This window comes from Malania oleifera, chromosome 5, assembly GCF_029873635.1.
Source record: "Malania oleifera isolate guangnan ecotype guangnan chromosome 5, ASM2987363v1, whole genome shotgun sequence".
Classification (NCBI taxonomy): domain Eukaryota; kingdom Viridiplantae; phylum Streptophyta; class Magnoliopsida; order Santalales; family Ximeniaceae; genus Malania; species Malania oleifera.
Window position 1 is genome coordinate 52,800,072 of NC_080421.1, and position 12,463 is coordinate 52,812,534.

The 12,463-nt window shown below is 37.5% G+C and overlaps 1 protein-coding gene across 1 annotated transcript in view; it reads right to left on the bottom strand.

The window, feature by feature from the left end:
- Positions 1 to 5,827: 5,827 nt before the first annotated feature.
- Positions 5,828 to 12,463, bottom strand: part of LOC131156138 (phosphatidylserine decarboxylase proenzyme 2-like) — a 118,569-nt gene continuing 111,933 nt past the window's right edge. The window contains exon 21 of the mRNA XM_058109586.1: positions 5,828 to 6,187. Coding sequence (XP_057965569.1) covers positions 6,062 to 6,187 — 126 coding nt within the window. The 3' untranslated portion in view covers positions 5,828 to 6,061. The remainder of the gene's footprint in view (positions 6,188 to 12,463) is intronic.

Here is a 12,463-nt window from a genome sequence, read left to right on the forward strand (position 1 = left end):
TACCCAGGTGGATGGGCATTTCAAATCCGAGGCAAATCTCACTAGTTCAACCAATGAAATTTGCCACGCATCAAACGCCGGGTGGACCAGCATTTAAGTATCCGAAGCAAATCTTGCTGGATGAACCAGCGAAATTTGCCACGCGTCGACACGAGTCCCATCTCTCAAAAGTAAATCTTGCTACTTGGAGTAGCGAAATTACGTCAGAGTCATTCTGGGAAATACTTCCCAGAATGAGGTATTATTTAATATATTTTTTAAAAAAAAAAGTTAAAACGGGAAAAAACTCCTCCTTGTGCTCAACTCTCCCCATATTGCTGCTGCCACCTCTCTCGGCGTACTCTCTCTACAATCATCTTAAGTTGCGAGTTGTGGGTTAGGAAGGCACTACATGTTGCATCTATGGCACAAATATGACATAATTTAAAAATTTTCAGTGAACATTGTATGCAATATTCCATGATAACACACTTTATGCCCTTTACATATTTTTATATAGCATTTGTGTTACAATTTCATGTTGTATCTTGTAAATGACTTTATTATGCTTAGCAACAATGAAGTGAGTTGTTGGTGCATAGTTTCATGAGGTATAGCTAGTTTTTTGTTTGGCAACTCGATGGGGGTTGATTAGGAGGTCATTCGCTTTTATGTTATTATATAAGGTATGCACATGGTGTATTATAAGGTTAGAACACACTTTCACATAATTTATTTCACTTAGGTGTCCTTGTGAACACTGAGAGAACAATTGTGGTGACTATGACACCTTGTGAGGATTTTGTTGAGCTTTTCATTTTTTGTTTTTAGGGTCATTTACATGAACTTCGAGTTCACAAAACTCCACTTTTCTTCTTAGGATACCCTTCGCATGCTAGTCTCCTTATTTACATTTTCTAGCCTAGAGGTGATGTCTAGCGGGGAGGTATAAACCTAGGTCTTGTAGCCTACTCAAGACGTGAGTATTAAGCTACCCCTAGAGATGAGCATAATTTATGAACTTTATTTTTTAGCTTAGTTCCCTGTCGGTAGCACGAAGACAATATAAGTTGTAATGATTGTCCTAGCTGGCCATGAAAGAAAAAAATTAAAAAAAAAAAGAATGAGCATAAAAGAAAGAGAAAGAGAAAATGAGAAAAAAAAATTACATAGATGACTACTCTTAATACAAAATGAAAAAAAAAAAGGCCAAGGTAGGGACACAACACATCACATTCTTGCAAGTATTAATTGTCTTCTAGTGCTCCAATGCATACGATGGATTCACACATTGGTTTATGAATTATAATCTAGGGTAGTCTTTGTAGGATGTGGCGAGTAGGTGAGAAGGCGCTAGAGTGAAGGACCCGACACCTCGTTATTAGGCTGGATTCCATTCTTGTGAGACTAGTCCACTTCATCTTCACTATTGGTTCTTCGATGTATGTGAGATGTTTGATCATACATGTTTTTCCTCATATACAAGAGTGAACCTCTTTTTCATGAGTGTTTTTGAGAGTATACTGGTGAGGCTGAGTCAAGACAACCGTTCTGTAGGTATCCAAGGATGAGTCGAGTGAGATGAATCATTCACTTTACACATGCCTTGTAATTATGCTTGTTTATACTTAGATTTATATGATGATATTAACTCTGAATTATAATTATTGATTGATTCTCTAAGGGTTATGATGTTCTTGATGACTATACCCTGTTGAGACATATATGAATGATTTGCTTCGAATTTGTCATTATAATAGAGTTATTATTGTAAAGAATCATGATTGTAATAATGTTATATATCTGTATGTGAAATGGAATGGTTGTGTTACTTGTTGAATTCAATTAGTGTTCACTGGGAAAGGTGTTCGTAGGTATCGCCCTAAAAACCCTCACGAGACTATAACTCGTCCACTAGGGCCACCTAGGGGTTTAAAGTCTTGTTGCATATGGTAAATGCAATCGTGTTTCCTATGAAAGAGAAGGTAGTTGGGAATTTGTTTACCTTTTGTTGGTTTTCTTAGTTTTGCTTTGCTCAAGGACTAACAAAGTGTAAGTTGGGGGTTGTGATGTGTTCCTAAATTGTGCTATTTTAAGCCCTCATTTACCTATGTCATGCTCTCATTCTCATTGTAATTATCCCTTTTTATCCTTGTTCGGAGTTACACGTAGTTTATTTCATGTTTCAGGAAATTGGCGCTTAAACTAAGGAGTTAAGCAATGCAAGAAGCCAAGGAAGCAATTGGGAAGCACAAGGCTCGACCTGGTCTCCAAAGCCTTGTTCCATCCAAAGCAACATATACTTGCTCGACCATGTGGTTCGACTAGGCCATCACAAAGGGCGACCGGGTCATGCAATGAAGACTTTAAAGTGTTGATTAATTGAAGAATCACATAATACCTCGACCAAGGCCGCGCCAAGAGATCATGAGGGTTGTTGGGTTGCTACTAGAGTAGTGGTAGTGTAGATTGGTTCTCCTTTGATTTCTCTTTGGTTAGTGACAGACCTTGAGTATCATTGGATGCCATTTAGAGTAGTTGGTTCCCTCTTCGTTCTTTGAAGGTCCAGTAACAAACCTCGAATCTGATTGGTGCCAAATTTCAATTCCATTGTCAATTTACTGCTTTGTTTATATTTAATCGTAATATCAATAAAAGTCATATTTTTAATTCTATCTTTCAATACCCTATTTTTACTTTCATGCACCATGAGTGACTAATTTAGTTTGATTCTCTGGTTGTGATGAAACCATATGCTAAGAACATCATAGCTAGGATTTAGGCAAGTGTGCATAATAGGGTTGGTGCTACAAAGTGATCCATGTTCGCTGGATAGGAGGTATACTCCATCTTTTAATCGTGTTCTAGACGATTGGTGTGACCTTGTTACCCTATGCCACTCGAGTGGATTACACTAAAAAGGAATTCATGCTTATATTTGACACCTTATTATGGAATAATTGACCGAACCTAGTTATAACTCAGTAAAGAGTAGGGTAGATTCATAACCAAGGAATTGCCTTTCTATAAGTTTTTTAATTCACTTTAATTGCTTTCATAGTTTAGTGAACAAACCAAAATCTCATCTTTTCATTCTTGTTCAAAGTGTGATTAACTACATTAGAATTGGTGCATTACTGCACTAGAGTCCCTGAGATTGACACTCGACTCACTTGGGATAAGTTAGGTTATACATATTATTTTTGGCAGTAAGGACCCAAACTTGGCGAGCCTACCACTATCACTCCTTCGTTTTTCTACCATCATAAATTCTTTGCTATCCTTATTGCCATATAAAAGGACACCCTCTCCCTCTCATTTAGACACACATTGCATGCTTGAATACACATTACGTGCTTAATTAGACATATAGAAAGGATAAGAGAAGAGAAGAGATAGAGAGAAAAGTGATATTTTGCACAAGGATAATTCCTCCCAAAATAATGAAGTTTTGATCACATCCGCCCGTAGATTAGGTATAGCTGAATCACGTAAAATTTTTGTTTCGTGTCTATTTATTTTTCTGCATATTTTATAACATTAAATTTTTCATAATATGCACATATATATATATAAATCAAAATTTTTATAGTAATAATTTTTTATGTAAAAATACAATGTGTAAAAATATAATATTTTAGTATAAATTTACCATAATGACCTCACGCAATGCAGCATCCCGGAACTTCCATAGATGTATTTGTCATGGGAAATTGTAGCATTAAAACCCTCTGCACCTGCCCTTTTCAAGTTTCAAGCACCAACAACATTTGTCCCTGTGTAAATCCATCATCAGTTTATGATGAAGAAATCATCTTCCCCCAATCTCCGAGAAATGCACCCATGATTTGCAGCTTCAAGAAGCTTTCATGATCCCATTGCCTCTTTCAACACTCAAATTGGTCTCCTCCCCATTCTCTTAAATTTTCGAATCAAAGAACAGAGCAACTAGCGCATCACTCTTTTTTGCAGCTTGCATGCGCAAACACGTCGCGACTAAGATTAAGAAAACATGAACTTTAAATTGCCCTAATTTGTAACGCAACGCGGTAATGGAACCCTAAAATTGTTGAAAGATGTGTACTAGGGAGTGTTTGATCGGTGGAAAAATTCCTTTTGTGAAACCTTGATTCTTGTATTCTTCATGGAAATAATAATATAGGATGGAGAGCTGAGAGAGAGAAGAACAAGAAGATCCTCGGGATGAATTGTTGATGGCGTTTGATAGAGGAAGCAGCAACCTAAGACAAGAATTTGGGATCCATTGGGCTGTGAGGATATTTGCAGTGCAATAAACTATTTTGTATGAGGCTGTTTTTGTCTTGAAGAGAAAAATAGATGGGATTAGATTGCATATTCCCAGGAGAAGGCCTTAACAAACAATGCACATTCTAAAGGAATACTGATTCGAATTTTCTATTGCGTAACCAAAGTAAAGGAATCAGGATTGAAATCACAATTCTATTATAGAGTTGATTCCTTTCAAACAAGTAAGACATTAGATTATTTTTTTTTTTTTTTTTTCCCTCCACCCATGGATAGAGCAAATTCTAACAGAATCCAATTAGTAGAGCAAAAGGCTGGCGGAGGCCACGAGGTTTGGTCATTAGGTGCTCAAATTTTTTCTAAGGTGCAACGTATGAATCGCCAAAGTTATTATTTGAACATAAGGATGAAAAATGTTGTTGGATGTTGTTGACTTCTAGGGACTTGGGGTTGATTTGAGGTAAGAGTTTCCCTTTGACCTTGATTAACACTATGCTAACGATCTCTTCAATCGTGCCTCCAAGTTCTATGATTGCTCGAAAGCTAGGGAATCGTTGCAACGTCATTGCCATTCTCTTTGAACAATGGTTGGGGATATTCCTCCATCTTGAAATAAAAGGAAAAATAATCTAGCCTAGAATTTGTCCTGGGGAGTCGAGGTCTCAATGGGTAATTCAAAGTTCCACATTATGTCAGTACTGCTTTGTGAGCTACTTGCACACATTCCTCCACTAGATTTATAAAACAAGTTTGTTTTCTAAATGAGAAACTAATAAAGTCAAGTTTCTATTAGCATAAGAATTTGCATTAAATATAAAAGATAGCCCGGTACACAGTTCTCACATATGCAAGGTCTGAGAAAGGGATGAACCATGATGACTGATAGTATGCTCCCTTATCTTACTTTTTGTAACTTTTTCCACACCTTGAACCGGTGTGTGATAACTTTACCATTGTGCTTAGACTTCCCTTCATCTGCATTAAATATGATCTACAATATATATATATATATATATATATATATATATATATTATAGTATTGTGTTCCTCAATCAATCATTGAGGTTAAAATTTCAAGTATCATAAAAAATGGCGGTGAAATGTCATGAAACATCACAAACAGGATTTTGTTCTTCCATTTATATCCAAATGCAATATACACAAACACATGCACACACGCACGCACACACCTGTATATATATATATATATATATATATATATATATATATATATATTGTAATTAATAATTATATAAAATTGAACGGTTTTACTATGCAAACAGTTAGTGAGAGAAGCTACGTGGCAGGTCCGGTCAGTGATGTGAAAATGGCTTATATCCTGGTCTCATCGTTGAACCCTTGTATATCTCTCTGCAAAGGTGATGCTTCCAGCCCAACACGATATTAATAATCAGTTCCGGCCCAAGGGGGAATAGATGCACCTGAAAAAATTCTGCATGTAGTATAAGTCTCAAAAGTGATAACAGATTAGAATCATTTTAAGAACGGTTAATGGAGAAGAAGAGACTATAATATGCAACTACATTCTTCAGGGCCATGCAGACGTGGCGATGCTCTGCACTTGCATTAAAATTCTTATTATACGGATCGAAGGCTTGTTATTCCAATATACAAAATGGTAACACAAACGATAATGCATCACAACCCTTCATATGATCAGTCATGAAATTGGTAATCAACGTGTTTGCTGAAAAGCTACCTTCCTTATTATCCTCCTTGCTTTGAGTTTAGGAAACTACATGGATATTTCAGAAGTGCAAATGTAAATGAGTTCCCTCAAGCCCCAAAGACAATGTCAAAGTTCAGTTCTCTGCATCAGCCGTTTCTTTGAGGAGATACCCAACTTCATTCCTACTGAAACCAAGGTCTCAAGTGATCTTGCACTATTTGCTAGGAGGTCCTCATCTATCTCGATCATATCCTGCGAATTCTCATACATATGGATATGTTTAAACAAGGTAGTGAAAAATATATGTTTCAAACAGATTCAAGTCTAAAACTTATGAAGGTGGCCACACGAGTATGCAACTACAAAAAAACATGCAACGTTTAGAATGTAAAAGCAAGACATAATGTTACAGAAATGCCAACTGCAAATTTGTTAGACCATACTTCTACCAAAATTATACATTTACAATAATTTGTTTTTTGGTCACGAGTTTAACTACAGAAAGGAGTCAGAAGTTTGTGACATCTAGGTCTTCACGAGCAAAGCATGATCATATAAACATATTTTAAATAAAATATTTCTGCTGAACAGTATGATAATTTAAAACAAGCTGTTTTTTCCCCTTTCAAACTGCATAAAATTTTAACATTTTTTAGGGGGGTAAGAATATAAAATTTCAACTGCACAACATAAAACAAACACAAATAAAACCATGTTAGGAACTGAGATTTTCATTTGTTTACTATGATCTGCAGTTTAACTTTAATTTAATTTATTTTTTTTTGATAAATATTGAGTAAATACATTAAAAAATTCAGACCTCTCTCTTAACAACAAAATCTAGGACATACGTGACAAATCATCCACAAAGGACGAAAATTGATGACGACCCAAATTCTGGACTCTACATGGATCCCAAATATTTGAATAAATAAGAGAGAACAAAAATTGACTATGAGACTCAATTCAAGATGGAAAAAGATGGAGTAACATGCTTTCCCAACTAAAACGAGAAACATAAACATCGGAAAAAAATTTTGTAGTTTTTGAACAGATGGATGACCCCCAAAGGAGCGTGCCACTGGCCCATTGATCAAAATTGAGGAATTGGTGTGACAAACTACATTGACCACCACCACCATTGACTAACTGATAATAGGTTCAAGGGAAATTTAGGCACATCTAAGACAAAGGAAAGATGCATAGAAGGAAACAAGAGAATAGTGCCACAACTAGAAACCAGCAACATTGAACCATTAACAAGAGTAACCTTAGAGTGTAAAGTAGCTGGTCTCAAGGACTGAAATAAATTAAGACTACTTGTCATATGGGAGGAGGCACCAAAACAATAATGAAAGGTGAAGCGAATAAAGAAGCAAGAAGCAAAGTTGGACCTAAATGGGTCACAGTAGTATTATATGTAGAAGAATGAGTTTGGAGTTGTGAACTGTGGACAAGACACTTTTCTTGGGACATGGTAGATGATGTACTCAATTCCATAGTGGAGTGGCTAGGTGCACTTGAGCTTTCAACAATGGAGTCGCCCTCAGCAGCAAACTTATTAGCCCATGTTGGTTTCCTATGGAGATTCTAGTAACAATCAACAATATGGTTTTGCTTGCCACAATGTGTGCAAATGCAAGAAATGCCATAATGGGCTCCTCAGCTAGATACACTACCTCTGCCTTCCAAATCCCATCCTCATCGTCCATCACTTCCCTTACTAGAGTTGGATATGGTGCTAAACATGGCTGAACTATCACGAGAAGAAGCTTGAGGAGAAGATTGAGAGCCATCCTTGGTGTCTCGATGGATTCTGGCATACACTTCATTCATGGATGGTATAGATTCATTGGCAAGATTTTGATTGCAGATGGGTTAAAGCTCAGAACCCAACACAAATAAAAACTTGGCAGCCAAATATTCTAGCCTTTGCCTCTTAATCATCTCAATGTCGGAACTAATTGGAAGATATATCTTTAGTTTCTCCCATGTACCCTTCAAAGTGCTATATTACTAACTAATGGACCAACCTTCTTGGTCATATCGAAAAACTTCTCATATAGGTTAAAAATATAAGTTTGATTTTTATCTTGAGACAAGCTTTCATGAAGATCATCCGTGCAGCCTTGGCTGTTCCATGAAACATCACATTCATATTAATTTGTGGCTCCATGCTATTCCACAACAACACAAGCAATATATCATTGGATCCAACCAATTTGATGACTGTGATCTGTATGTTGACAGTATTAGCCGAAGATCTCTCTGTAGAAGCCATCAAAACGATCCCCTAAGCACTACAATCAGCACACACGAGTATCGTGAATGAGTAACGCAGCAACTATGGAGATCAGGCAGCACACACAAGCACAATGGGCACTTAATAAACTATATGGTAGCACAGATACTGCAGAACTAGAAGAAAGTGGAATGTCATGTCTCTATTTTTGGCATGTGACCAGCCACAACTCCATCCAAAATCCAATGGGTGCCTTTGGCCTAGGCAAGAATTTATTTTACAAAATCATCACTTGAAAACAAGTTAAAACCAATTAAGAGTGAATATTTTCTGAAAACACAATATACATACATATATTTCATAAAGCAACTAAAAAAAGTTTTACTTTTAGTGAAAAGCTCTTTACATTTAGCTGTACTTTAAATACAACATTTTTCACACTTCTTAGTCTACATACATAACTGTCAAACGATACATGCTTAGTTGTCAACAGAACAACAAACAGCAAAAGATTTCGTTCCTTATTTCAGCCCACAATTATTTCCTTATTTCTCCAACAATTAGCATATATTTAGTTTACATGTATAGGGCTTGACAGATTATAGTTTACATGTATAGGGCTAGAATCATGCTAGAACTTATTTACTTTCCATGTATAGAATTCTTGTAAAGTCTATATATAATATACAGAACTCAAAGCCAAACCATTCGGCCATTCACACAATACTTTGACATGGTATCAGAGCCTGTCGACTGCTAATTTTTTTTTTCCCCTTCAAATTTTGTTTTTTTTGTCTTCTCGGTTTTGGAGGTGTCTCTTGTTTTTGTGGCTGTTGTGGGTCTCCTCTTCTGGAATTTTTTGGTTGTCTTTTGGTATTTCTGTGGCCGAGTGGCTGTCGGAACAGCTTTTTGTTGCTGTTCTAGTGTTTCTCTGTCCTTGTGATTCTCGGCACAGCAGGTTTCTTTGGTTGCAATTTATTTTTAGTGCAGGCAGGTCAATCAAAACAGCTTTATGCTGCTTTTTTTGGTGCTTCTCTGTCCTTGTGATTCTTGGCACAGCAGCTTTCTTGGTTCAAGATTTATTTTTTAGTGCAGGAAGATTGATCTTGGTCCTTTCTGTTGCTGTTTCTGGTGCTTCTCTATCCTTGTGATTCTCGGCACAGCAGGTTTCTTGGTTCAAGATTTATTTTTTAGTGTAGGCTGGTTGATCATAGTTTTCTTTGTACCTGCATTGATTTATTTTTGGGCTTCTCGATTTTCTGGTAGTATTTTTCTTTCGGCACATTCTGTTGTTTTTTTGGGCTTCTCGATTTTCTCCTTTATTTAGCATGGACTCCGCACTTGTGTGTGCCAAGTTCAGGGGCAACAATTATTCTACTAAGGAAAAAGATATTTGGGGTCACATTGATGCATGGATTGTGCACCCAATCATGATAAATCAAAGGATTTAGCAGCTGGTCCTTCATGGGCTGTGCTTGATGCTCGGATTATGTCTTGGCTTCTTGGCTCAGTTGAGCCACATATTGTCCCTAACTTGCGACCTTATCGCACCACTCAATCCATGTGGACTTATTTAAAAACAGTATATCATTAAGAAAAACGGTGCCCATTGTTTTCAGTTAGAGCATGCGATTGCCATGTTTCAACATGACAATCGTTCCATCCAAGACTATTATTCGACGTTTCTGACTCTTTGGAATGAATACTCTGATCTGGTTACTGCAGATGTTCATGTTGCCTCTCTTCCCATTATTCAACGTCTTCACGAGACTAGTTGTTGTGATCATTTTCTTATGAAACTCCGCCCGAGTATGAATTTATTCACTCTTCTCTGTTAAAGAGCTCTCTTGTTCCTTCTCTTGATGTTTGTTTTGGTGAGTTACTTAGTGAAAAACGACGACTAAGTACTCAAGTTACTCTGGCACAATCTCATGGTAGTTCAGGGTCCATCCCTGTGGCTTATGGTGCTCGATGACGAGAACCTCTTGCGCATTCTAGCACCTTACAGTGTTTTTGCTGCAAAGAATTTGGGCATACCACTGCTAATTGTTTCAAGAAATATTGCTCTTATTGCAAGAAGAAGGGTCACATATCAAATATTGTCGTATCCGCCCACAGAATCATCAGGCCCAGGCATTACAGACTTCTATTATTGTACCCCCCCCCCCATAGTGACTTTTACGGCACCTGGCTCTTCTTCAGGTGACTCCTCTGTTCCTACACCTCCTACAACGAATTATTGCACACCTGAAATGGTGCAACAGATGCTAATTTCGGCATTATCAGCAATGGGGCTCCAAGGTAACAATTCTATTAAACTCTAATATGTGGACTCGGGTGCCTCTAATCACATGACAAACAATCCCACTACTTTGTGTCATGTTCGGCCCTACACTGGTCAATTTGCTATTCAGATTGCCAATGGCAGTTCATTGCCAATAGCTGCTGTTGGAGACGCCTCTTCTAAGTTCACTGATGTGTTTCTTGCTCCTCATCTTTTCACAAATCTTATTTTTTTTTGGTCAATTAGTTGATAACAATTGTGCTTTTAATTTTTTAGGTGATGGTTGTGTCGTGCAAGACCAAGTAACGGGGGAGTCAATCGCGAAGGGACCTAAAGTGGGGTGCTTGTTTCCAATACTTTTTCCAATTCCAGCACTTTCTCTAGTTTCTTCTATTAAGTCTTTTGCTTGTAATAATGTTTTAGATCTTTGTATGGTGTGGCATCGTCGTTTAGGCCATCCCAATACTCAGATCTTATCTCATGTATTGACTCTAGTTTAGTTGGTAATAAAGAACGTTCTTCTTTATCTCTTGAGTGTGCTTCTTGCAAACTTTGTAAAAGCAAAACTCAACCCTTCCCTTTGCATGCTAGTAGAACTTCTCAGTGCTTTGATCTTATCCATAGTGATGTTTGGGGACTTTCCCCAGTTAGTTCACATGAAAAATTTAAATACTATGACTTTCATTGATGATCATAGCAAATTTACTTGGGTCTACTTTCTTCATTCTGAATCTGAGGTTTTTCGTACTTTCACTGAGTTTTTAGCATATGTTGACAATCAATTTTCTGCTTCTAATAAGACATTACGCACTAATTCCGGTGGTGAATATTTGTCTACTAAGTTTTAGTCATTTTTGGCTTCTAAAGGTATTATTCATCAACATTCATGTCCCGCTACTCCACAACAGAATGGAGTAGCCGAATGAAAAAATCGTCACCTCCTAGATGCGGTACGTACTCTCTTGCTCGAATCCTCTGTTCCATCCTTCTTCTGGGTTAAGGCTCTGAAAACTGCTACTTGCTTGATTAATTGTTTACCTTCTCAATTCCTACTCATGGAGTCACCCTATTTTCGCTTATTTGCTTAGCAACCTAGTTACGATAATCTTCGTACCTTTGGTTGTGTATGTTTTGTTCATTTACTTCCTCATTAGCGATCTGCTTAATCTCTTCGATGTGCATTTTTGGGATATAATTTTCAAAAGGGATTTGTTTGCTATGATCCTACATTACATCATACACGCATTTCTAGGAATGTTATTTTCTTTGAAAATCAACATTTCTTTCCTGTGTCTTCTGTACCCTCCTCTTCTACGGTGATTCTCCCCTCCTTTGAGGAGCAGTTATAGGATCCTCATCAAGTCAGTTCTCGTTTTAAACTAGGTATTGTGTATACGCGACGCTCCCGCCCACAATCTCTTCCAGTGGCTCATCTAATATCTGATCCTACCATGCTCAAGATTCAGTAAGTTGTAGCACCTCCAGAGTCTTTGGTACGTTGCTCTTCTTGAGTGTTCGTACCCTCGGATAGGTATGGGTTTCCCTTTTCCAGTTCTGGGAATTCTGTTTCAGCTCTTACTACTGCATTGTCCAATTTAGATATTCCCATATCCTACTCACACGCTGCCAAGCATGATTGTTGGCGGCAAGCTATGCAGGAAGAAATTGCCGCTCTAGAGGCCAATTACACCTGGGACATTGAGCCTTGTCCTCCCACCATTGTTCCTTTGGGGTGTAAATGGGCTTATTCGGTCAAGGTCCAAGTATGAATCGTTACAAAGCTCACCTTGTTGCACTTGGGAATAATCAAGAATATGGTGTGAATTATGAAAATACCTTTGCTCCTGTGGCTAAGATGACTACTATTCTTATGATTCTGGCTATTGCTGCTTCCAGTGATTGGCCACTACATCAAATGGATGTCAAGAATGCTTTTTCTTCACGAGATCTTAAAGAGTGTTTATATGAAGCCACCTCCAGGCTTGTTTCCCTCTCAGACTTC